This window comes from Camelus ferus, chromosome 6 (genome assembly GCF_009834535.1).
Source record: "Camelus ferus isolate YT-003-E chromosome 6, BCGSAC_Cfer_1.0, whole genome shotgun sequence".
Taxonomy (NCBI): domain Eukaryota; kingdom Metazoa; phylum Chordata; class Mammalia; order Artiodactyla; family Camelidae; genus Camelus; species Camelus ferus.
In genome coordinates this window covers 72,872,837-72,899,635 of record NC_045701.1, presented here as the reverse complement: position 1 = coordinate 72,899,635, position 26,799 = coordinate 72,872,837, and the positions used below count along the sequence as shown (strand labels likewise).

The 26,799-nt window shown below is 46.3% G+C and overlaps 1 protein-coding gene across 1 annotated transcript in view; it reads right to left on the bottom strand.

Annotated features, from left to right (window-relative positions):
• The window catches only part of NRXN3 (neurexin 3), a 1,622,198-nt gene that overhangs the window by 1,392,803 nt on the left and 202,596 nt on the right, over positions 1-26,799 (bottom strand). Inside the window, exon 3 of the mRNA XM_032482446.1 lies at positions 14,913-16,315. Within this exon, the coding sequence (XP_032338337.1) occupies positions 14,913-15,621 (709 nt within the window). The 5' untranslated portion in view covers positions 15,622-16,315. The remainder of the gene's footprint in view (positions 1-14,912; positions 16,316-26,799) is intronic.

The window sequence follows — 26,799 nt, the reverse complement described above, 5'->3', positions numbered from 1 at the left end:
CCCCTGAACTTCACAGTCTTTGCCAGGTGTGAAGAGGGAGCCCTTCAAGCACAGAGACCACTGTTATGCTATGCATCTCGTTTCAAAGCATCCATCACTTGATAATTGCTTGGTTAATTAAGCAGCATAAAGGCACGACTCTCTTGTTCATCACTTTACCCCCAGCGCTTCTCCTGACACATAGTGGGCCCTCAGTACGTGTTTGCTGTTATAGAAGGTGGAAAGAGGTAACTTTCAAATAACACCTCAGGTTTCAGTAAGAGATTTCATTTGAGCATGCCTGCTCACGTAGGCTCCCTTTCTTGGTTCTCATCACACGCCAGCTGGGCCCCTAACACCTCAATTTCTTCTGCTTTGAAAAATGTTCGAAGGCGTTCCCCCTCCTCCCTAGGCTCCCCATTCTGACTTACGCTGGATAAGCAACTTCAGATTGCTGAACAGCAATACACAACACAGCTGGGCAAAAATTCCTGTGTCCTGAAATTCCTGGAAAACTGTGATACACAGCAAGCATTCAGAGCATGGACACAGCCCCCACCCCCGGGCCCAGAGAGTGGGAGACAGGAGGAGGGCAGCAGGCAGGCCAGCAGAACCGAGCCTCAATTTCCTTAAGAAAGTATTTTGCTTCCTTTCCAAGCGCCCCACCCCTGGGTAGCGGTATAGAAACCGCAAGGGAATTAATTACCAGCTTCCATCACTAGCTGCTGAGCCAGGGGCTTCTAGCCCCTCGGTTTGGAGGAGCTTGCTCTTTCAGCTCAAAGGAGCCAGAGTTAGAGGAATCTCTTCCCCAGTCCCAGGAGAAGGTGTATGATTTTGAGCTGAGCGTCAGCACTGGTACCCCTGAGAGTTCAACGCCAGACTCCAAGAAAAACACAGCCAAAGCATTTTATGTGTAGCTCAATGGTCTCAAGGAAACGCAAAATACAAATCAGAGTGCCAGCTTGCTGATCTTGGGTAAGTCACTTTACTTCTCTGTGTTTCTTTCTTTCAGATCATTGAGCTCTTTTTTTTTTAATTTTTTATTGATTTATAATCATTTTACAATGTTGTGTCAAATTCCAGTGTAGAGCACAATTTTTCAGTCATACATGAACATATATATATTCATTGTCACATTCCTTTCTCTGTGAGCTACCATAAGATCTTGTGTATATTTCCCTGTGCTATACAGTATAATCTTGTTTATCTATTCTACAATTTTGAAATCCCATCTATCCCTTCCCACCCTCCGCCCCCTTGGCAACCACAAGTTTGTATTCTATGTCTATGAGTCTATTTCTGTTTTGTATTTATGCTTTGTTTTTTTGGCTTTGTTTTTTGGTTTTTGTTTTTGTTTTTCAGATTCCACATATGAGCATCAGATCACTGAGCTCTTGACTGCCATGAGATTCTAACGTTCTAGGAGTCAGAAACTCTAGCATGAGCAGAACATCCAAAACCCTCAGGTTCATCATCTATATCTGAAACTTAAGTTTCTATTTGCAGAAATTTTCTCAAATGGACAGACCTCACTAAATAGAAGAAAAGGCCAATGTGAATAGTTTTTGAAACTAAATTACATAATCTTTCAATGCCATTTAATTATATTCAAATGCATGCCCCAACTTCAACCAGGCTGAGAGGTATATACTCTTTCATTCATTGACCAGTGAGGAATTTTAACGAATTTTCCTTTCTTTCTAGTTTCTGTCTGCATCTCTGGTCCTCTGATTTAATCTACCTCATGGATCCCCTTTCCTTTGCTATCTTAAATATTAAGATTCCCAAAGGTTCTGAGTTTAGCCTCCTTCACCTCTCAGAGTCCTTGACTGGACAATCTCACTCTTGTGCCAGCCTTCCCTTACTTCTACAACAACAACTCTGACATCTGTGCCCAGCCCCATCCTCCTCTCCAGCACAACCATTGCCCCTACCTGCCTCTGCACATCTCCCTGCAGGTATCCTACAGGTTCTGAAGACAAGGTGGAAGAGATATGGACAAACCAAAATTTATTATTACCCTACTCTCACCTTCACCGTAAATCTGCTCCTCCCACTGCCTTTCCTGTCCTAGTTATACCTACAACCAAACGAGCATGTTATCAAAGCTCCTCTTTCCCCTTTTCAGTCATCATCACCACCATAAATAATAATTAGCAATATGGCTAACATTTACTGAAAGCTTAATATGTGCCAAGCATTGTTCTAAGTATTCTATGTGTGTGCCTCACTTACACCTCAAAGCAATCTGAAACGGTGGGCACTATTATTATACCCATTTCACAGATCAAGAAACTGAAACACAGAGAAGTTAAATCCTTTGCTCAAGTTTACACGGCTAGTGTGTTTCAGAGTCCAAAATCACTAAAGGTCATTGCCTTCCTAATTATTAAGTTCCTCTCCTTAACACCTCTGCAGTTGGACCTTCTTCCATCACTCCTCCCCTAGTAGTGACTCTTCTCTCATCAAAACCACACAATAGCCTCTACCTGGCCCCACTGCTTTACACCTTCCAGTTACCAGCCAATCCATCATACAAACTCCCCTTAGAGCCATCTTTCTAAAATTCAAATCTGACGGTCACTACTCAAATTCCAATGGCTCCCAACTGCAGGAAAAAATGTCCAAAATCCTTATAAACATTTAAGACTCACACTACCTAACCCCTTCTCATGTTACTCCTCCGTGGGCCCTATCCCTTTAACCCAGTCACAATAACTATTGCAAACTACTGGCAACAGCATCCTGCTGTTTCATAAGGCTGCCCTGAATGCCCTTTCCTCTCTGACCGCTAGTTTAAAGCTTCCGAGTCCAGCCCAAAGGTTTCCACTGTGAAATGTCCTCCAACCCCTGACTCCCACCCTAAGTACACACACACTCACACCCCAAGCCGGGTGGAACATTCCCTTTTGAGCTACTTCACAAACATTCTACCTGGTATTTTAGCAGCTCTAATGTGTACAACACCTCTTTGCCTGGCAGGCTTCCCAACTAGACCATAAGCTCCTCAAGGGCAGGGCCCACACTGGGACACAACAGGCACTCATGCAGTGAATGCTGGAAGAAGGAACTTATTCCAGTAAACACGTGGTCTGTTTCAACAAATGGATGCTTATACATCAAGGGCTGCTTTGCAAATGCTTGAACCTACTTCAAAGACTTTGTTCACTTACACAATCCAAAGTTGCTCCAGCAAACACCATGACTTTCATGCTGAAACAAGCTCCAAGATAGTAGACAATATTAGTAATTTCAAACTGTGAGGCCTCTGAGCGAGGAAGGTGTGACGAAGTGCCTTCCCGTGGGGCCCTCCAGAGCCATCTGGCCAGGTCAACCAAGACCAACACACACAGAGCTGAAGACAGAGTAGAGGAGCCCAGCACACATCCCACTGGCATCAGGAACACTTTAGGCGTCAGCCTCCACCTGAAACCTGCAAACCTGGGGAATGAGTAACTGTAACCAATTAGAGAGAAATGCAGACTTGAGTGTTGATCAGTGGCCTCCAAACCTTTCTGAACCAATTCCCCATTAGGAAAATAATTTTGCTATGTTCTCCTGAGAGAGAGAGATTTATTTATAAATAATCTGCATGTAAGTTAATTATATAGTTTAATTGTTTCCTTCCTATATCCCCCTAAATGGTCTTTGTATGTGTCCCTTTTTGAAGGCCACTGATCTAGAGAACAATCTTCCCACCTCCCTGAACTGCAGAGGATATACACGATCAAACGTAAGGGTGGGCCTGGCTGCTGAGCACCCCCAGAACCACGGAGTCCTTGCTTTGAAGGCACGTACACACCAGCACACATTTCTGACACTGCAGGACCTGCTGCACCCCTTCCAAGCAATGGGACTTGGAGAAGCTATGCATTCCATGGTCCAACAGCTCTCAGCATCTGAATTCTTCCTCTGTAGCTCTGATCCCTTCAACTCTCCAGCCCAGTATCCACTCCTTCCTCTACACGGCAGCTCTTCTGAAATCTGAGGGCAATTATCTTGTCCCTAGTGAGTCTCCTCTTCTCCAGGGAATCCACATGAGCTAATGGGGCCTCTCCATCTCCAGTGACAACAATGTGCCTGCCTCAAACAGCCATTCCACAAGCTTTTACATGGTCCCAGGCTGGCTGCTGTCTATAATTGTTACAGGAAACCATTGGCTTGTAAACAAACAAAAAAAGCCTTTCTCATCTGTCCTCAACTAGATCAAACCAAGTGGAATGTACATGTGTTTGACACAGATTCTTCAAAAACCGCCCCACAGCAAGCAGGCCACATTTTCTATTAACACAAGGCATTTCCAGTGGTGTCCCATGCCACTGTGGTCCAAGTCATAGCTGACTTCATTGATTAAATTATTAAACAGACATTATTGAGCTCACGTTCTTGGGAACCTGCATCCATCCATCACACGTTAGTGAGCACATGCATAGGTATGCATACAAAACATGAATGCATGCACATACATATACACAGAGTATGCTTTATTAAGGCCACAAACATTTACTGAGCACATGTTTTTTGTCTGATTCCAAAGACGTGCCATTTAGCAAACAAGCCTGTATGTGCATTAATTAACGAAGGGAAACACAGTCCTCCCTTGGTTTCTTGTCTTTAAGTTTTCAAAGAGAGTACCTCCTCCCATACACCCCTGCAACAGGAATCAGGAAACCCAGCTGAGCTACTGCAACTTGCACTGAGGATGTAAAAGTGAAAGGGAGTGAAAAGACACATTAAAATGTAGCCACTGGTTATATATTCTACGCAGGGAGAAAATAGCTCCAATCTGCATTAATACAAGGCTGAAAACTCAACATCAAGATGAGCAAACAGCAAAGTCCCCACAGCAACTAAAACCCAACCATCTTCCCACACGGCAATTACCACACAAGTATGTGAGAAGGTCATGCCCATTTCCTGCATGGGCACTCCATCCAGAGAGCCTGGCTGGACAATGGGGCTGCAGACTAGAAGTCGGTGACTCTGAGTACATTTTAAAGCTTGGACTCAAAATGATGTCTGTGGGCTTTGCTCTTAAAAGTAAACTATTTTAAGCCATGAATTATGAGACAAGTTCTCCTTTCTTTGCTGCAGTGTCAGTAAAATGACTGTCAATGGGGAGATGGCCAAGAGCCAAGACTAGCCTCATCCCCTTCAGGGTGCGGGAGGGGATTTGCTTGGCAGGTTTCCAGTCCATGCCAATGTGGGAGCAACATCTTCTAGCCCTGCCTAATCCTCTCTCTGGGAGACTTCTTCCCAACAGTGCCAAAAACATGGGCTACCCAAGGCAACTTGGCAGAATAGGAAGCATTTTTGAACAAGGCATGTGCTTCCAAGGCCAATGTCCAGGAATAGCTACTCAATACTACTTCATTTCATACTCTTTATTTTTTTTTTTAAAGCATCCTGCTAGACTTTTTAGCAAAATCTTGATGTCTGTTGGGGAGTCTGACCCTGGCTACCACGATGGGTTTGTCAAGCAAATCCAACTCAATTCCATTTTCCTCTACTCCACAGCATTCTAGAACTTCTCATCTTATTGCCAAGCCATTAGAGATGTCCAGGGGGCTCTTTGGAAATTCAGAGATGCTGAAAAGCTGGCTGAATATGGGGAAAGATCGGACATCTTAAGGGGATGAAATGAGGCACAGATAATAGAGCCAGAGATGGGGCTAACCATGAATCTTTCAGAGTGCAAGCTCGCCAGGAACAAGATGACTGGAGCATGAATCACCTGCTTACATCAGAATCCCTTCCCACATCAATCCCTCCCACATTGTTTAAGATTAATCAGAAGCAGTCGATTTTAAATAACTCAGTGGTGTACATACTGTTAGTGCCATATTAGAGAATCCCTCACGAATTTTAGTTTGACACAAGGATTGATTCCTACAAAGCATCATCCAGAAATATTATGACCCACTCATCCCCCACACCCCCACATGGCCAATTGCAAAGGTCAGATTGCTTTCACTGGAATGAGGACCAGTGAGGAAGGGTCTGAGAAGCAGACTTTGGCCTGATGTAGGAAGAGCTCCCTAATGCTCAGCAGTGATCAGAGATACATTAGGATGACTTGAAAAGTACCAAGCCCCTGTCATTGCAGTTGACTCTGTTTTTTTGGGGGGGTATGGCGGGGGGGAGGTGAGAAGGGATGTTTTATACAGTGGAGAAGAGGATGGGAAATGAATAATTAAACCCAATGACGTTTAAAGTCCCCTCCAGTAATGTACAGCATAGTGACTACAGTTAATAATACTGTATTGCACATTTAAAAGTTGCTAAGAGAGCTGATCTTAAAAATTCTCATGATAGGGAAAAAATTTTGTAACTCTGTATGGTGATGGGTGTTAACTAGACTTATTGTGGAGATTATTTTGCAATATGTACAAATATCAAATCACTATGTTATATACCTGAAGCTAATATGTCACTTATGCCTCAATTAAAAAAAAAAAGTCCCCTCCAAATGTATTATCGCATGATTCTTCACCATGAACCCTGGTTTTCAGTGCATTACACAAGCAAAGCCATGACTAGAAGGCAATATAAATGTCTTGCTGTCCTCTACACGGGTCACAGGATCTGTTCTTCATCCCTCAGAGATGATTTCACTTCTCCCACACCCTCAGAGTCCCTCCACATTTCAGTGTGTCTCCTTAAAAGAAGAGTCTCATAGTACATTGCCTTAGCCTAAACTCAGCCTTGTCTTTCCTGACCTAGATCAAGCAAGTATGCTGGGGGATGACCATGAGTCTCTCAGAATCCCACAGGTGAGAAGCTTAACACTCTCGAGCCCGCCCTTCCTTATCCCCTTAGCTAAGGCTAACCATGTGAGAGACAGGACCCCTTCCCAAGAGGCAAGAAACCTGAGAGAATGAGGAGGAAGGAGGAGACTGTGTTTGCTGAGCCCTTTCCCACTGCTTAGATAACAGGGAAGAAATTTCAGCCTTGCCCATCCTCCTTGCAACAGGTTACTCATTTTCATTTGAAAGCAGTTTATTGAGTAAATGAGTTGTACATTCTCTCACTGCACTTTTCTACTCCATTCACACCTGGAGGAAAGGTTATGGAATTGCCTGGAACGCCCTGCCTCCTGGAGTGGAGACACCAAGCCCTAACTCTGCCAACAAACATGGGACTGTTGAGACTCTGGCCTCTAAGGATTTTGCACCAGCAAAAAGGACCACTTCAGGAGAACCAAATTCATAGGCAAGAGGCAAAAATGTCAGAAGAGGGTTGGATTCACAGAATTTCATGGAAAAACTTAAAGGAAAAGCTCCCCGAGACATCTCAGCTGCAAAGATGCCATACTTAAATAAGAGCCTGAGTAATACCAAAAGGATCCTACACACATTTCAAAGCTTAAACCAGGAGTTCCTCATTGCCTGCAGCTCGTGTCCCTGCCTTTCCTTCATCTCCACCCTCTTTCGTCCCTTGAGCACCCTTCAGGAAAACAGTGTTCCCCCTGGAGGAGCTGAAAGCATTCACAATTTCTAGGCCCACTTGCAAATGTAAGTCTTATCACAGAGTGGAGCTGGGTAATTTGGATGACTATGAGATCAATTTGTTTTTAAAAGCTGCTGGTACTGGTTCCTGGGTTTAAAAAAAAATTTTTTTTTTTAACTTTGGAAAATACACTATTCAGAAACACTGTGGACAGCAGTGGAGGTTTGAGAGCAGATATAGATGATGACACATTTAAAGGGGCCCCATATTGCTTTTAAATAGGTCACTCAAAGACATCAGTTTCTGGAGAACAACAGCAGTAATGACAACCCACTGGCACTGTCAGCTCCCAAACAGATCACAGAGACAGGCCTGCAGAGCCACGCTTCTTCCCTCTCTCCTGTCAGCCACAGCCTGTCACCTGTAACCGAGCCGTGGCAAACCAAACATCCCAACTTCAGCTGAGAAATCTCAGGAGGGGCGCCGGGGTGCTCCCTCTGCTTAAACACCAGCTTGTTCCTCCAAATCTACAGCGAACATTTCTAAACACGTCTTCTCTCTGCCCACTGTCGATCCTGGATGTCCCCAGCTCCCACCACACCTGCCCAAATGATATTCCGCTATGCCTTCAGCCTCCCATCCGCCCTCTCCATGGCTCTTCCTGCCCCATTGGTGATGAAGTGAAGGGAAATGTGTCTGTGATGAAGGGTTGTAGGACACCTGGGGAATCACACACACACCCAAAGCAACATTGCTGTCCCCAGACAGCAACAAGTCATCTTAACAGAGGCAGATCCACAGAGGCAGGGGCCAGAAGCTTACGATACTGGAGATTCCTTAAGAAAAAAAAAATCACAAATACAATATTAGATATGGGGCCCTGAAAGGGGCCCAGGCAAGTGAAAATATATGAAAGGTTGAGTTTTGTGGCAAATCTGCCTCTGTAATAACCACCCCCTTTGCCCCCAACACACACAGGAAAAGAGAAAAATAAACAGAGAGAGAAAGAGTTTGGTTTTATTATCTGGGAAGAGAGTCAGAAGGCAGCAGGAGAGCAGAGACAAGGAGTGTAAAAGATTAATCCAGGAGCCCCATCTTTTACCGCCAGCCCCAGGTGGGCTGCTGGGCACTTGCTGGTACCTGGGAAACCAAAGGTAAGTCTGAAGAGGTCTTGCTGTCCAGCGATGCTCCAGGGTGGGGCAGCTGTGCTCCCACTGCCTCAGGACCCACAGGTCCAATTCCCGGGCACTTCGTTTCAAGCCAGGGTCTTGAAGGTGGAAATCGCACACTCAGATTCATTCATTCTCTCTCACTCTTTCATATTCTCTCTTTCTCTCTGACTGGGAAGAGCAAGGCTCCCAGGACTAGCCAACCTCCTGCCCCAGGAGTTTGACATTTTGCTTATCATCAGCATCCAGGGAGGCAATGCTCCATTTCACGATGGAGACACAGGCCATTTGTGTTAATGAAGGGAGCCTAGGAGCAGAAATAAAATGCTATGTTGAGAATCTGGGCTCTCAAGTTCCACAGCCGCCTGCCAAATAGGCAGCAGCCCACCTGGCCCTCACCTGTCTACCCACAAGTTCAATGGCACCTTCAGCCTGGGTCTCCTCACCTATTCAGTGGGATGGTAAGGTCTGTCCTACCCACCTCGTCGGGATGCTATGGGGGCCAGAACACCACGTTTGCAGGCCAAGAGTTCTGAATACAGTCCAACGGGCACAACCATTGTCAGTGACCCCATGCTCCTAGGCAGGGGCAAAATGGTAATGAAACTGGATTCTATACCCTCCTGAAATTCCTCTCCTTTTCTCTCTGCCACCTCCCCAACTAGGATGAAGGAAAATGACACAGGTGGGGGTGGCTCAAAGGGAAGCGTCAAACCTTCTACGAAACCAAATTGACACATAATTTGTTCTTACACCCACCATGTGGCCAACAGCCCAGAGTCAGGCCTCATTCTTTCCCAGAGACAATGCTGATAACTCTATACATTTCATCTCATTCCACGCTCTAAGCAACAACCTGACTGCTTTGCTGCAAGGCCGGATAACACAGTGGTTAAGAGTGCGGGGCTGCGGGGCCAGACTTCTTAGACAGGAAGTCCAGCTCTGACCCTAATGAGCAGTGTGACCTTGGAGGAGTTATTCACCCTTCGGTAAGCTTCCTTATCTACAAAATTAGAATAATAATAGTGTTTCAAGAATGGTTCTTTGGGTCACAAGAGCGAACACAGAGCAGGCAAGGAGTGAGTGCCCTGCGACTATAAACTGCTGTTGTTATTACTGAAGAGGATGCTGAAGCTTCCAAAACCTTCTCCAAAGACAGACAACATGTAAGTGGACAAGCCTAGATTCAAATCCAGCTCCTTTCCCACTCCTGAAGCCATGCTCTTAACCACCACACTAAGCCTTGTTCAAGTTTTAAATTTCTCTGCTCCTCAGTTTTCTCATCTGCAAAATAGGGCTAGTTACTGATATCAACTGCACGGGCATGTTGTGAGGACTAGAGGAGACAAGGCTTTAATATAAAGCTCCTAGGATGCCAGGCACATGGTGGTACTCAATAATAGTAATAATAATATCATCATTATCTTTGTCTCAGGAAGGGAACCCCATCGTCAGAGCCCTGCCCCACAGCCTCTCATGCCATGTCTACCTCTGGGGCCTCGCTGCTCTGGACGGACACCATGAGGGCCAGTGATTACAAGGCAGTAGACTTCGCTGGGAAGGGCATGTTGGTCCTGTCCCCCAAGCACAGCCCACACCCACCTCTTCTGTCCTGTGAAGGAGGGAGAAGACCTCACTGAGGGCAGCTGTTCCCTGAGCTGGAAACCTCCCTGGGACAGCCTGCAAAGGGAGATAGGGGACTTGAAGACGATTAGCCCCCAGCACTGGGCCTGCAGTGTCTCATTACCAAATGCAAATGCAAGTTCACTGCTACTTGAAGGTTCCTGGCAAAATGCCTGCCTGACCCTCAACTCTGCTGAATCTGGATTGAAGTATTATCCAAGGCCCACCCGCTTTGCAGCCAGCAGCTGGTGTGCAGGCCGTGCGAAGGGAGAAGGCTGCTCTCACCCCACTGAAGGGGGGACAAGAAAGAAGGGTCTTATTCCTTTAAAGGAGGCAGAGATGCTATGGGGGTGGGGGGGATTAAAAAAAATTGCTCTTCCCTTGCAGTTAAAAGAGGGATAATTGGAGCAAGTGGCAGGCGGCTGCTCTGCCATTTAGCATACAGCATACCCAGGAAATCTCGCTGGGTAATCAGGAGGAGAGGAGGAGAAAGGAGCAATCAGACCCCTATTCAGGCTCGTTTAGCGACAGCCCCTGCTGGCTGGCTGGCTGGGCTGGTGGAGAGCTGGGGCTGGTCCTAATGCCTAATGCCAGGTGGGAAATCAAGTCTCAGAAGCAGCAGTCCTCCCTGCTTCTGCGCTACTGTCTCCATACCAGGGGGGAGGATTCTGAAAGGAGTTAGCCTTTACTCTCTGATTACTTACCCCTCCCTGCCCCCCTCCTAGGCCATTTGGAGTTGACACAGATTAGGAACAAAGCCACGTTACTATTCTAGCAGGAGATGCAATGGGGAGTGGGAGGGGAGACGACTGTATATTTACGCAAGTGCCCAAAACAGGAGGATCCAGCTGAGGCAACCATTGGTCCCTGTACTACAGCATCCGATGTCTTGGCCCTTGGTAAAGACTCAGGGATAAGCGACTACTCTTGGAATACTATTCCATCCTAGTTCTGGCTTTGAGAAATGGGGAAAGAGACACAAGATTCTCAATAAAAAGAAAACTAACTGAAATTCACTTTCAGGAAGGCATACCAGGGCCACACAGTGGTGTTGAGCCATCAATCAAACCAACCTGAGTAGGATGTCAGCTTCAGACAGCAGGAGGGATGGGGGATGGGAGGCTAGTGGGAACCACACAACAGTGTGCTTATAATAAAATTCTGGCCCCTGTCACCCACACCCACCTCTGTACTTCACTGGAGGATCCTGACACCGGAAAACTTAACAGCTGAGACTCAAGGCAAGCAGCTTTGGGTCCGGGCGCCTGCCCAAGTCAGCAGGAAAAGATAGCAGACAATGAAGTAACTTTTTTTTTTTTTTTTTTTTTTTTTTTTTTTGCCAAATGAATAGGACCTCATGTCTCTTCACTGAATTAACCTAAAAATATGGGCACACAAATGGTATGTAACACAGGTAGAGCCAGTAATAAGATTTGGGGGTAGAGATCAACCTGTGAAAGTGTCCCCATCTTTCCTTAGCCCCATCCCACCTGCAGCAGGCTGACTCCGTGCTAAATGAGCTCTTCAGGGAAAGTGGTACTGAAATTTATATACCTTGGCAGTGAATCAATTCTTCAGGGCCATAAGATTGTTGAGAAATTCAATACATGCACATTCATAACTAAGAATGTTTTTAAAATAAACTCGTTTAAACTCATTTCAAGGTAATGATGAGCTTCCAATGACCCATGAGGGGGATGCTCTCTGGAAGGAGCTGGGGACACCTCTTTCACCCGGTGAGCTTCAGGGATACCCATAACAGGACAGACTGGGCTAAACAGAAAAAGCAAAGTGGGTATGGTCTACCATACGTAGCTTGACTATATTCCAAACCAGATATGCATAATTTTAAAGTCATTTTAGGCAAGATTAAAAGTCAACTTGAATAAATCTGAAGTTGAGCACCCAAACATTTTATTTATAAACGTTAACACCTAGAAGTAAAAATCTGGGACCTCTTCTCCCTCCATCACATGCCAGAACATTCAATGTGACCATTCATTGGGTTGTCAGTCTTGGAATGAAGTTTTCCCAAGTAGGCTGTGTGGGGTTCAGTCTGCAGCCAGAGCCAATAGCCTTTCACCACAGGAAGGGGAAGGTAACACGTCCATACTCGTCCCCTAGGCCCAGCTTTCCCACAGCAACTGTCTCCAGTGTCTTGTGGGTCTTACCTAGAAAAAGTACCCAACAAGGGATCAAAATAGCCCAGAGCACATAGAAGAGAGGGGCCTATCTGTGCATTCTTCCCAGGGTGCAGGATGGAGACATTCTGGCGCCAGTGAGGCATGGAAAGTCAGACGAGCCAAACAAACATCAACACCGCCAGCATGCTGGAAGCTAATGGACCACAGAGAGCGCCTCCAACAGGCCCTGACCACATCCATCTGAAGCTGCAGGAGCTCTCCCAGCATTTCCTGCTCTTGAACTACTAAAGCATGAAGTACAAATGGGTCTTCCATGCTGAGTGCAAACTCTCACACAACCAAATGGCAGGGCCCATCATGCAAAGTGGGACCATCAGGTGCCTGGTACACAGGATCCACTACTGGGAGTAAGTCCCCCCTTTCAGCTCTGTGACATGTGCAATTTAAAATGGAGGAGGGGGAGGGAATGGATGCAGCCTCACGACACACTTCACACTATCTGTGGGACAATGGGTGGGCATTTGTTTAGGCTGCTTATCTTGTTTTATGCAGAGCTGCTGGACACTTGGCAGCTGCTGTGACTTTTGTTCCTTCATATTTTACAGGTGAATTTTTCCTGCCTACTCTAAAAATCAACTATGTGTAGAGAGAACGTGTATTTTCTAAAGCACTGAAATCCATTTTTGTGATTGATCATAATAACAATTATCAGGGTCAACAGGCAGCAAGTCGCCAACAGTAAATTCTGGTACCTCCCCCAATATCCGCCCTCACCTCAACTTTTGCACTGCTTCAAACCAACCACGTGTTAGTTACTACAGAGTTGCTTTACTCTATTTATGTATCAGGAGAATAAATGAGCCGTGCTGTGTGTTTGTCTTCTACAGATAGAGGTATCAATCCATAGCCATGAATGAGCTGAACCCTACAGAAAGAATTATTATTAAAACATACGTACTGTATTTAGCTATTAAAAGACTGACTGCCTATCATCTGCTTCAAAGAAATTCCACTGCAGACCACAAACACACACACACACACATCCAAACTAAACCAAAAAAAGAGACAGAAAAGAAATTGTATACATATACAGTATAGAGATTCTTCCTGCAGAAAACTGCTGATTAAAACCTGCCCAGAGGAAATGAGTTCTTTTTAAAAACAAAAAATGCAATCAGGGATAATCAGCAAGTTAACAACACACTTGCAAACACCCTGGTCCCTAGAAAGGAAGAATGCCAGCTTTCACTGCAAGTTCTGAGAACAGAACAGATCCTTTGGGCAAAGGAGAGAACAAGTGATCATGTCAGCGTCTTCAGGCAGAACTTCCTCCAAAGCCAAGAAGCTTTGGAACAGCAGTCAACTCCAGAAGGCACCTACTTGTGGTAAGTGCTTCAATAACCACATTCCCAAAGTGGCTGTGTGGGCTGGGGTTGCCTCTGCCCCTCTTCCCCACCCCTTCTTCCAGTGGGTTCAGTGGGGAAAAAGAGAAGCCAGAAAAGGACAATGTGCACAACCTGTGTCTCCCTCTCCCGCAGCCCACCCACAGGAAGGGACGTATGATACCCAAACCAGAAGAAAGAAGTGGTGGAGACCCAGGAAGCATTCTTGCAATAGCCCATACTTGACCTACAAGGAGGCTTTCAACAAGATTCCCAAAGTGTCGTAGTCTCCAGCATGTATCACCTGTGAAATAAACTTTGTTTTTATTTTTAAAAATTTAATACCTACCAGTTGCCAAAGTTCGTATCAACCACAACCTGCTTTAGGGATTGGGCTGTTCAGGGGAAGTTTGAGGAACACCTGCAGACACTATTTTAATCACAAATCCCAAGGCAGGGAGTGCTCACCTGAATGAAGAGATCCTGGGAGACAGACTTAGACACTCATCTGGCCCCACCCACCTGGCTTCCCTCAACCTGTAGGTTTCCAACCTTTCCTGCACAGTGGAATAACCTGGGGAGATTTAAAAACATACCAATGCTTGAACTGGTCCAGGGTGTGGCCCAAGAGTCTTTTAATTGCCCTAGGTAATCCTAACATGCAGCCAAGGCTGAGAACCACTGTGCTGCCTGCAACTATCCCACCACCTCCAGGAAGAGACCAGCTTGAGACAGTGACACAAACATGTCTAGGGGAACCCAGTGCTTAATTCAAAGAGGATGGGAGGAAATGTAACTTCCTTGCCTCTTCCTCATCCCAAACTCCCAACATACACACTCATATGGTTACTTTGTCACTTCAACAGTTCCTCCTCCTGAAATCTAGGCCTTTACTGAGTCTAGGAGTCCAGGAATCTGGATTCTAAGTATTTAACAAAGTCAGTCTCTGTGCCTTCCTACACCACCCTGCAGACACCTTCCAGAAGACTGTGGGAGCAGGGGCACAGCTAAAGGGCTGGGTTTACAGCAGAGCCAAACGTGGACCTGTAGTCCATCTACCCTCTTTCTTCTTTGTACTAAAGGATAGGGCCGGCTTCCATCAGGGGTCCTTACCCAACCCAGTGGGTGGGCCTCTAGCAATAGCGGGATAGGGAAGAGGGCCTTACCTTCTGAGCAGAGCTTGCCACCATAGCCGGTGGTAGAACAGTCACAGGTGGGGTGGCCATCCAGGAGAAAGCAGATCCCACCGTTTTCACAGGGACGCTCACCGCAGGGTCCCTCCGCATCCAACTGGACTCCCTGGCTCCCCAGAAGCCGAGGCTCTGAGTTGCCATACTTGAGATCCAGGATTAATCCCTTGAAGCCAGGTATGGCCTGTACTCCATCGAGGGTCAGGGCGGAAGGTCGTATGTCTGCGGGCACTCCGCCGAGGAACAAGTCACTGACCACATCCATGTAGGGCCGCTGGGGCTGCAGCTCCCCAGACTGGCCCTCGCCATCAAGCACCAATGCCGTCCGCAGGCGGTCACGGCTCACCATGAGGAAGTGCCAGCTGCTGTCATTCACCTGTTTGTTGGACAGCACGGCGGTCTCGGCACAGTCCATGCTGAAGCGAAGCTGCACTCGGCCATCCACCAGGGAGAGACAGAGGAAGTCGCAGACGCCGCCGTCGTCCAGGTAGAGGAGCAGCCCCGTGGAGACGTTGGTCTTGAACTGGAAGCTCAGGTCACTGCGTGTGCTGGCATCCCAGCGGAGGTAGCGGGCCCACTGGTTGGGGAGGCCCATGAACTCAAGACCCAGGCAGAGCCCCAGCAGGGACCCCAGCAGGACGCTCATCTTCAGGGTGAAGAAAACTGAGTGCACGGAGAAGCTCATGGTGGCTGCTGGGACCAAGCCCGGAGGAGCAGACAGGCAGGGAACAGCTCTCAGGGGACGATCCCCCTTTGCAGTGGAAGGGAGCGAGGAAGAGGAGACAGGTGGGGGGACAGAGAGCACACAAGAGGAAGGAGGCACACACACAAGTGTCGAGAGGATGAGGAAGGAGGAAAGTGAATAAGAAAGCCCCAGATGGGCACACGAACAAGAAATTCAAAAGAGACAGGAGGGACAGCAGTAAAAGAGGACAACCAGGTGGGGCGAGTGAGGGTGTAGAGTGAGGAGCAAAGTGTCTTTCTCCAAGAATAGATCTCAGCTATCCATGTGGATCCGGAGGCCTTGCTTCAAGAAGGAGAAAGTGCACGGCGGGTGGGAGCCTTCAGCAACGCACTCCTCCCAACGGACCCCCGAACACCCCAGCCAGGGTGGCTGGGGAGAGGGCTGGGGTTGGGGGGGCCGTGATGGAGGAGGAGTGAACAGTCAGGTGAGCCAGGTGAAAAGTAGAAACTAGCCAAGGACCAGTCCTGAAGGTCTACCTCCTAGCAGCAGGAGGCTGCAGGGAAGGAGGCAGCCGGAAGCTGAGTGCTCAGGCAGAGCAGGGCCTGGGGCACAGCGGAAGCAGGCTCAGGCTTCATGGTGCGGGCCAGAGGCAGTCCTGCCCATAACCTGCCTCCCAGGACTGCAGAGAAAAGACCTGCAGGAAGAAGGAGATGAAGATTAGGGCCTGTGTCAGGAAAATATTGCATCCTATTTCACAAATATTGATGGAGTGCTGATTGCAAGCCAGGCTATCCTAGTGATTCCCAGGACACTTGGTGCCTCAAACAGGAGGGAGGGCCCGGGTTCCTCCATAACTGCTTTAGGACCCTGTGCTCAGCTCCTAATGATACACTCAGTTTTCCCGTATGCAAAAATAGTATAAAACCCCCAAAGCCATATCAGCACATTTTTGCAATGTTCATATCACGGGGTTACGTAGCCAAAATTTATTTTTAAGATAAGTGCTAACATTTTATACATTTAAACACACACAGACAATTTTAACTTATTTACCTATTAAAAGACATGAAATTGACACTTTTTTATTTTTATTTTTTTAGATTTTTCTTTTTTGTTTGACAATACAATATTTGGTGTTAGGCAGCCTAAGACAGATCCTCACCTTTGAATTTTTGAAAGAAATATTTATAGGAACCAGTGAAAATAAATTAGAAGATGAGTAATGAGCAAAAAAAAAAAACCCCACTCATCTCTTACCTCATGTTGGGGAAAAGATCATATAGAAAAAAATAGGTGCTGAGAGGCTTTAAAAAAAGGCTGAATTTGAATCCTAGTACTTGTATGTGGAACTTGGAACAAATTTCTTAACCTATTTGAGCTCCTATTTTCTCATTTGTAAAGTAGAGAAAATAATAGCCTCTTTCCAGGGTTGGAGAGAAGATGCAATGAGATCATGTATTGGAACATTCTAGTATGAGGCTATATACGTACTAGATGATCAATAAATACTACCTTCCGCCATTCCTTATTTCTAGGCAGGAAGGGATGAGAAGAGGGGTTATTGATGTATTTCTGTGTACGTGTGAGAGTGTATGTCTGTGGAGCAGGGACAGTATATTAAAATGCACATTTTTTTTAAATTAAAAAGCTACAGAATGGACAACAAATGAATAGTTAAGGAACGTCACAAACCTAGAGCATCTTACATGTGTCTTATTCTGGTTAGAAATGCACCAGCACCCAGTCAAGTGGGTGTCCTGGCTTCTAAAGACAGACTCTGGCCCATACAGCTGAGTGGAGACCTCTCTTCACATGAGAGCCTGTAATTTCCAAGAGCTATGCAAGTTGCTGTTTACTCATTGGCATATTTGATAATTCACCATGGTCTCTGTCAGACCATTACTGTCCACTGTATTTGTATGACTGCATTAGCAAAGCTAGTTATTACTCCTGCTTCAAAGAGGAAAACAGTTTCTCACACAGGAACGAACATCTATTTTCACTGAACAAACAAACCCAGCCAACAAGAGGCTGATTAAATCCATAAGGAAAGCCTCTGTTCTATAAACGTTCTTGTCCACACAGTGTTTTCCAAAGTGTGGCACGGGCACCTCCGGGGTGCAGGGAATGCTTAACTGGAGCTTGGGCAGAGCAGTGTGGAGATACCAATTCATATGAGCTTGTGAGAACCAACTGTTGGAATTTCAGCAATTTTTGAGCTGGTTGATGACAATTTAGTAGCATAAAATCAACTATGGTAGGAGTATTTACACCACAGAAATAGGCAAACACCATAAATCAGAATCTTGAGAAGATGAGATTTAAGGAAAGCCTTGAAAGAGGGTGAGAGAATTAGCCACATAAGTATCTGGGAATCACGTTCAAGAAGTAATAGTGCAAAGGCCTTGAGGCTGGAGCAGGCTGGTATGTTTGAAGAACAGCAAGGATGCTGGTGCTGTTAGAATGGAGTGGGTGGAAGACATGAAGCCAGAGCTGGGTATCAGATGGCTAGATGATGAGACATGACCTAATCTCTAAGGATGTGATTGTTATATGAAATGAGTTATGCCAGCCAATCAAGGCAAAAGGCAACATGCCAGAGGAGAGAGGAAACCCTTGTTTCAAAAAGAGGATTCTTCTGGTCCCAACATCTGCCATGTCTACATATTTTTTAATCAAAATTTTGAAAAGGGGCTCCTTTCAGAGAATGTGCTCAGAGGACATCTGGTCCCCTGCCCTCCCCCTCCCTAGTCACTCATTTGATTTAGAAGAGTCAGGAGGAAGGCAGGCGTGAGCACAAAGAACAAGTCTCTCCAAAGGAGTATCCCAAGCCAGGAGATACTGATGAGCCGAGAATGTAAGAAATCACATGGTACCTCTTGGAGCCCACGGTATGTGAGCCCCAGAGGCTTCAGAAAGTGTTTTCTCAGTGACACTGCCCTGGCTACTGCACATCCCTCTCCAGTCCCCATCTTGCCAGATTAGACCAAGGAGTCCAGCTTACAGGCAAGGCCCAGGCTCAGGTGGCTAAATCCAGTGGGACCCTCGGTGGGAGGCAAGGACATCCAGAGGAAGGCCCAGTGTTAGGGATGAGCAGGGACATGGGAGTCACTCTAAATGGATATCCCCAGAAGTTTTCAGACTGGTCTAGATGATCAACTCACCTTGGGGCCTCTGAAAGTCACTTATGTGACTACAGAAATTAAATGACTTGCTCAATTCAATCTACTTACTGAGCTCCAATTCATTCCAGCCACTCCTGGATCAAAGCAGAATAAGACAGTTCTTGTCTTCAGGGGTGTCACAAAATAGTGGGGCAAGTGTACTTTAGAGACACAAAGCACAGTAATAAAAAGTCCATGCTCTGGAAGTTCCATGGGAAGCTCCCTGTGGGTACAAACTGCCTCACCATGGTGCCTGCCACAGGGCCTTGGCATGGAGTGGGAAGTCAGGAAACATGTACAGAAAGAATGAACAGTAAAAATAGAATCGGAAGAGCATCCCGGTGGATCATTTGACTTCCGTTCCATGCGGTGGCCTCCACACCACCCCACATTGCACAGCAGTAGGCCAGTGCTGGAGAGACCAATGTACCTGTGCCTGCATTGTGGGGAATCAAAAAGGTTGACAGGAAAACCAAGCCTTCTTTCCCACAGGTACTAGGTAGAATCTGATTTCAGGGCTTGTAACATCAGAATTGGGTTAATCTAGATTTGACCCCTATGGTCCACCCACATTCTCTCCCATAGCCCATTTATTTCTTTCTTGCACTGGACATTCCCATGGCCTCTAAGAAATTCCCTCAGTGGCCCAGCCAAAAGCTAAAGATGACCTTACATTAAATATCACAGGCTTCCAGCTAACTGCCCCAGGCATTTACCCTTTAGCTATCTTTAGCCCTCATGCAGGGCTGTGACAGCCTCAAGAAATGGGGAAATGGGAGCCAGGAGCCTGCTCCACCTGTTCAGCCAACCACCACCCTCTCCTGAGCCACAGGAGGGCCCAGGCAGCCACAGGTGCAGGTGCTTTGCTCCAGTGCCTGCATGGAGGGCCCGGGCTGGTGCAGAAGCTCAAAATGCTCATCTGCTGCGTGAGAATCTAGCCGGAGAGGGGAAGTGAGTGACATTATCTAATTGCCAGCTAATTTACATAATTATCCAATGGCACATTTCTTATGTAGGGTTAACATCTTTGCAAATGTCTTACGATCGGCTGCTTAGGAGGCAGGGGGCCCCCACACAACTCCAACATGTGGGCTATTTGCCACCAGCCCAGCTTGGAAGATTGGCTGCCATTTGCCCATTACCCCCTCCCCCTACAAATCCTCTGCTCCCCAAGACTGACTCAGAGGAAAGTGGGGCCTGTGTCCAGAACCTATGTTGGTGGGAAGGCATGATGATTACTGTCCTCAGTGCTGCAGACTGGGCTTGCCCGTTCTTCCTGTAGAACCTCTCATTACCATCCTCGTAAGTCCCCCACCAGGCCCAGAAAGTCCCTGCAATGACTCTGTTGGTTCTACTTGCCCCACCTGCACCACACCCCTTGCCCCACTTTGAAGGTACAATGATTCTCACCACCAATCTCAGTCTAGGTCATCTTGGTGGGATTCACCCCAACTCCAGATCCTGCGACCCAGTTTAGCCAATTAGGACATTCCAATCTCCAGTCACAGTGATTAGTTTAGGGATGGGCCTGTCACCCAAACTGAGTCAAATTAGAGTTTACTTCGGAACTTTTGCTGGAATTATTGGGAGAAGGGCCCTCTCTTTTTGTCTCATTGTCAAACTATTAGAGTGAAGTCCAAATTTGATGAGATACCATTGTTACTATTTGAGATGACCGCCTAATAATGAAGACGACAAAGTAGAGCCGAGAGATGGATAGAAATGGATTTCTAGTGCTGTTTTAACACCTAGATGCAGCTGAGCCTGAAACAGAATGGATCCTAAGACTTTTATTATATGAACCAAAACTTTCTTTTCTCTTTTTACTTAAGTAAACTTGAGTTGAGTTGTGCCCAAGAGTCCTGACAGATACACTCCTAATGCTACACCTTAAAAAATACTGCCATTGACACATCAACAGAAGCTTCCATTTCATATGGCCACCTCTACCTGGCAGGACTCCCTGTGACTTTTGTCTCACCCCCACCATCCATGCCCTGTACCCATCTTGCCCATGTCCTTGGCAAAGGCAGAGGATGTGAGCGTGCTCTTTCGCCAGGTGCTCTGGAGGGGGATACAGGCTTGAGCTTGCTCAGCAGCCCCAGAGATTCACTGTGTCAACTAAACTATGCCACTCTTGATACTGCTGCACCAGGGCAGCCCCTCACACTCAGCACGCTCTATCTTAATGCAGCAGCAAAGACTCTGCTGCAGGCAGTGAGGAAGGTGAAGGCACGCATTCTCTCCAAGATATGAAAGTAGTTCATGGCAGTGATGTAGAGCATGGGCTTTGGCACCAGGCAGAGCTGGACTTAAACCCAGACTCTCATTACAATCGCTATTTATCCTTGGGCGACTCTCTGAGTCTTTGTTTATTCATTCATTCCAAAAAAAAGGAGAATGATAATACATATCTCATAAGGTAGTTTTGGACTTTATTAAATTTTAAAATGTATAGAGGTACAACTACTTTTTGAAATTCCATGGCAGTAGCTACTAAAGCTGAATATTTTTATCCCATGACTCCACAATTCCCCTTCTAGGCATATACCAACAGAAATGCTTATATATGTCCAAACCAAGACATGCACAAAAATCTTTGTAACAACACTAGTCATAATAGCCAAAACCTAGAAAATAACCAAATGTCCATCTGCAGCAGAATGGATTAGTAAATTGACATCTATTCATGCAAAATGCCACACAGCATTGAGAATGATTGGTCTTCAAGTCTGGAGAGTGACACGAGTGCATCTCACAGAAAAGTACATACTCTATGTGTTCCACTTATACAAAGAACAAACAGAGGCAAAAATCATTCTCCACAGTTAAATGTCATAATAGTGATTACCCTTGGGAGCTGATGACTGGAAGCAGGCAAAGCAGGTGAAGTAGTTGTGTTCAGTGATGTTGCACACAGTGCTCAGTTTGTGCAAATGCATTGGCAGGGCTCTACACTAAGGATGTGTGCACTTCTCTGTGTATATGTTATACTTCAATAAAAACAACTGAATACATTTCCTGATACATAACATGTGTTCATCTATTATTCCAATATGTCATCTGAAGGAGAGTTTTAAAGAAAATGATTCCTGGTTTCTGTTTATAGGCTGGAGCCCCTACTTACAGATCCCTAAGTCAACGCCAAAGTCTTATCTAGGAGAATGTGGGCAGACATCCACCACCATCCGACACAACAGGGAGCTCACCATTCTCTTCTCCCAGGCCACTCCATACCCTGGCTCTCTCTTGCACAATTTTTTCATGTCTAAGATTCCCCTCCTTCCTTAGGTCTTCTCTTCTCCCCTGAAATCTGCTGAGCTGCTTCTAGCCTTTAAGGTGCCTCAGTACCAGGCTTACCCTACCCTTGGATTGCTTGCTTCAGCAAAAGGAAAGGAGATAGCTTCTGAAGACCTCAATTGTAGTCTGTCAAATGGGCATGTAGAGAAGGGTGTTTGAAGTTTATATTGTGCTGACAAGGGGACAGAAATGGAAGAGAAGAGACTTTTTAAAATATATGTATATACTGAACTGTAACACTTTTCTTTCTTCAAAAACTAAGTTTTATAATTTATATAAGAACTAAGAAATAGTCACATCAGACTAACCTAAATTCCTTTTCTGTTAAGGATACTAATCTGTTACAGTAGAGACACACAGGAGTTATTATATGGACTTTGGCTGATCTTTTGGGAAAGTGTCTCATGATGTGAGGCATGTAAGGTGGACAGAGCCATGAAGACTTGTCACAGGCAAACATAAGCATTCAGAGAAGGCACAGTGGTGAAGGCTTTGGGAGGCAGGTCTGCGGTCAAGCCCTGTTCCATTCCTCTTTTTCATCAAGAGCCTGGATGAAGAGGGAAGAGCTTGGATAAAATTGGTCATGTCTGTGGATGAACTGAGAGTTAGAGTCTGCTGCTTGGTGCTGTGGGATCAAGAGGTCATGGTGGGTTTAAACTACAACCTATGTCTAACAAGACAAAACCTAATGGAGATAAATGAAAAATTGTACAACTTGATCCTCCTAAATAAACAATCCATAAGGATGGAAGGTACAACTTCTAACTATATAGAAAATAAGAACTGAGGAATTACACAGACAAGACGTTTATATATATTTATATAGTGTTTTGTGGTTGCCAAATAACCAAATGCAACTTTATGCCTTAATCACAATATAACCTATAGGAAAAGGGAAATGACCATCTGTGTCAATTAGGTTTGTGTCTGCGTCATTAGGTTTTTATTCTGAGCCCGTCTTTGCGAGAGGTATAGATACGCTAGAGGGTAGGGAATTGAAAGGAAGTCCTTTTTAAAATATTTTTTTAAATCATAGAGCACCCATGGTATAGATATGAAGATTTAAAAAAACAGCTCAAAGCCTGCAAGCCACTTCCATACTAGGAGAGGGGAAAGACATGAACCTGAATGATACAAGGCCCGAGACCAAAGGTGAGAAGCAGGCTCTGCCTGGTGTGGGCTCGGTATGGCAGAGCTCAGTCTCCAAGGTCCAAACAGAATCCAGGTGTTAGAGTAAGGGCCCCTTGACGTTAAAGTCAAGGGCTCTGGAGTCAGGTCTCCTGGGCTCAAATCCCAGATGTCTCACTTGCTCTCTGTGTGACCTTACCCTCTCTGTGCCTCAGTTGCCTCATTGTAAAATGGAGTTAATAGTGAGTTACTACGGCAGAGCACTGATGAAGGGTGAAGCCCTTAGAGCAGTGCTGAGCACAAGTAAGTAGCAAGTAAATGTCGGCCACCGCTGCCACTGCTGTGGTCACTGCTGTCCCTGAGGCTTGTGTTTCCCCCTGGCAGCATGGCTGGCATTGGTGTCTCACCTGGCCTGCTTGGGGAGAGGAAGCTGGACAGATGGACATCTTTTAAACTTCACCCCAGTCACACAGGCAATGTTAAGAGTCACCCTTGAGTCTCTTTATATGAGAAAACTTTGGAGGGACCAGGGTGTTTGGACTTATGGAGGCAACTCAACAATAGCAAGAGGAGTATCTTCAGGGATCTGAGGCATTCTTACATCAGAAGGGAGACCCCACAGGTTCTCTGCTGCCCTCAAGGACAGAATTCCATCCAGTGAGAAGTTCTAGAAAGAATATTTGTGTCCTTCTTACACACAGGCCACCTCCAGATGAAGTGGGCCACCCCGTCCCTGGAGATATCTCAGAAGAGGCTGACTACCCTTTGGAGTTGCATGTCCAGTACTGAATAGGTCTGTACGTGAAATACAATAAAGTCCAGACGAGCAAGAGATGACTCTGGCCTAGTGTAGTCAGGGAAAACTTCTTGAAGGAGGAGGGAAACTTACACAGAAACTTGAAAGACACACGGCATAGGAAACTGAAGGGGAAAGATCATTGGATCAGGAGTCAGAGCCAGGTTCTGTCTTTCCACAAACTATCGATCAAGTGATCTTTTGGGAAATTCTATGATCTATCCAATTTTTATTTATTTCTTCCCTTGTAAATTGGGGAGAACAATGAATACACCTTCCAGAATGCTGTGAACAGCCAAGGAGGTAAAGGACTACACAATGTAAAGTAATAATCATATCTTCTTACCATGCCTTGACAACCCTCTAAGGTTCACACCAAAAGCAACTCATGGCATTAGTCTCTTCCCCACCTACCACTTTTACTCCAACCTCAATGGAGCCCTGAGTTGTCTAGTGGGCAAAACCCAACCACAACTAACTCTTCCCCGCAGACCACAGAACTCAGGCCTTGCAAGGTGCCGACATGTTCCCCAGCATCCCAGGTGCAGCCAGAAACCCAAGAAGCTGTGGTTGTTCCCCTTTCAGCCTCCTCCCTTCCCCGTCCCCTCCTTTCCCAGCCAGTGGGCCTCCCAGCCTGAAGTTCCAAGCCATGGGTTGGGAAGCCATCTGGCTGCTGGGAGAGTTAATAATTTATAATGAAGATAATCACCCTTCAAGATCCTCGCCTCTTGGGACCATTAAAAAAGGATTCAATTGAGAGCCAGTGAGTTCTTTACATGAAGGGACAGGGAGAAGGCAAGAGGGGAGGGCTGGTTGGGGGGAGGAAACAAGGAAGCGAAAGGGAGGAGAAAATCAGCTAGGTGCTCAGCTGATCTTCCCCTTACAGAGGTAGGGGGAGAGGGAAATTATTCAGTCCAAGAAGACAATCTTATCCAGCTTTCGCAGCACCAGCCCAGCAAGAGTGCAATTTACGGATCTTTTCTCCTAGCCAACTCTCTCTACACAAAGAGAAAAAAATCAAACACACGCAAGAGATGGGGAGAGAGATGCAGACAAGAGAAAATAAGCCTGTCCAGCAATCATGTCGGGGCCGCTGGGATGGCTCTCTCTGTTCTCTTTCCAGGGCACAGTAAGGCCCTCACTGTGCCAATCATTCCCATTACTTGACAAATTCTCCATTAACAAAGCAAGTGGTGCCAAAGCTGGCAGGGGTAAAGCAGAAAGGACTCAGAGGCTCTGGACAGACTCGAGACGTGCAGACCCAGACCAGAGAGGCCCTAGCTCCATCTTCAGGCAAATGCAGGGCCTGGCACAGCCAATCTGGGGGGTGCACCTTGGAGGTCTGAGGTGCCGACCACACTTCCTGCACTGTGATGCCATGGCTGAGGGTGAGGCAAGCGAGGGCAGGGACAGGGAATGCCATCTCTAGGAAGGATTACAATGGTGTGAGGGCTGAGCCTGGGGTTTGGGGCCAGCTAAGGACAGCCTCTAAGGAGGCAGTGCTGATCAGTGTGTTTAGGACCAGGGCCAAAGGCAATTTGGTCCTCCTGTGATTTTAGAAAGCCACCGGAAAGGCTGGTGCACAGTTCTCTCAGCACACACATCTTATAGCAATAGCAGCAGCACCCACAGCAAGCACATCCCACACACGTACTCCATGCAAGGCTCCACTCCAAGTATGTTACACTTGGAGTCACTTAACCATTACAAAAAATCTAAGAAGTAGTAACTCTTATTACTCCTATTTTATAGATGAGTAAACTGAGACCTCTAATAGATGAAATAATTTCCCCAAAGTCATGCAGTTTTAATAAGGGGGGGAACCAGAGTCCACGCCACGGCCCCACTCAGTCTGCCATCTCTTCTTCTCCACCCTCAGGCTGCACAGGGTTCCCTGACTCTGTGTCAGAACAGTCCAGGCTTGGTCCAGTGACCAAGGATCTCAAAGGAAAGAGCTTTGGCTACACTCTGATCAATTTATACCAATGCTTCCCTCTCCTCAGAATATGTACCAGCCTCTGCTTCTGTCCCTGCCCCTTATGGGATATTTTCTATACAGTGGTCAGAGTGACCTTTTAAAATGAAAGTCATTATTCCCTTATTCAAAATCCTCCAATAATTTCTCTACCTACTCAGAATGAAATCCAATGTCCTCCCTGCGGTCTACAGGACCCTCCAAGGTCTGGCCACCCAGCCAGCTCTCCAGTCTCATCTACTAGTTCTCATCTCCTTGCTCACAGAGCCTCAGACATGCTGCCTCCTTGCAGTTTCAGAACTCACTAAGAACAACAATTCAGTCTCAGAGCCTTCGCATTTGCTGGAACATTCTCATGTTCCACTCCCCGTTCTCCAATCTCCACTCCAGTGTCTCCTCTGTCTAAAATAGCTTTGGGGTACCAGTTAACACTGTCCAGTCTTCTCTCCTTCCATACTTTGTTGGAGAACTGTATGTCTCCATACCTTCCCATCCTTTCTATTGCCTGGGAATTGAAGAGGAGATGTAGGTACTGCCACAAAACTAGACCTTAGCTCTAACCTTTGCTCAAGAAGTCATTGCCCCAGAGAAGGAAGCGGCCAGAGGAAAGGGATCTAAATCAAAAAAGTGCTTTTGTCAGATAAGTACCCCTGCAGGTGGCTGAGGAGGGCTGGGCAGGGCACATTGACACAATGACCACATTTGTTGCAACACACCCAGATCCCCACTGACCACTGCCCCCACTGCCAACTCCTACAGAGTATAAATTGCTACCAACCCTCATACTCTGTCCTGCAGAGAGGCATAAACACATG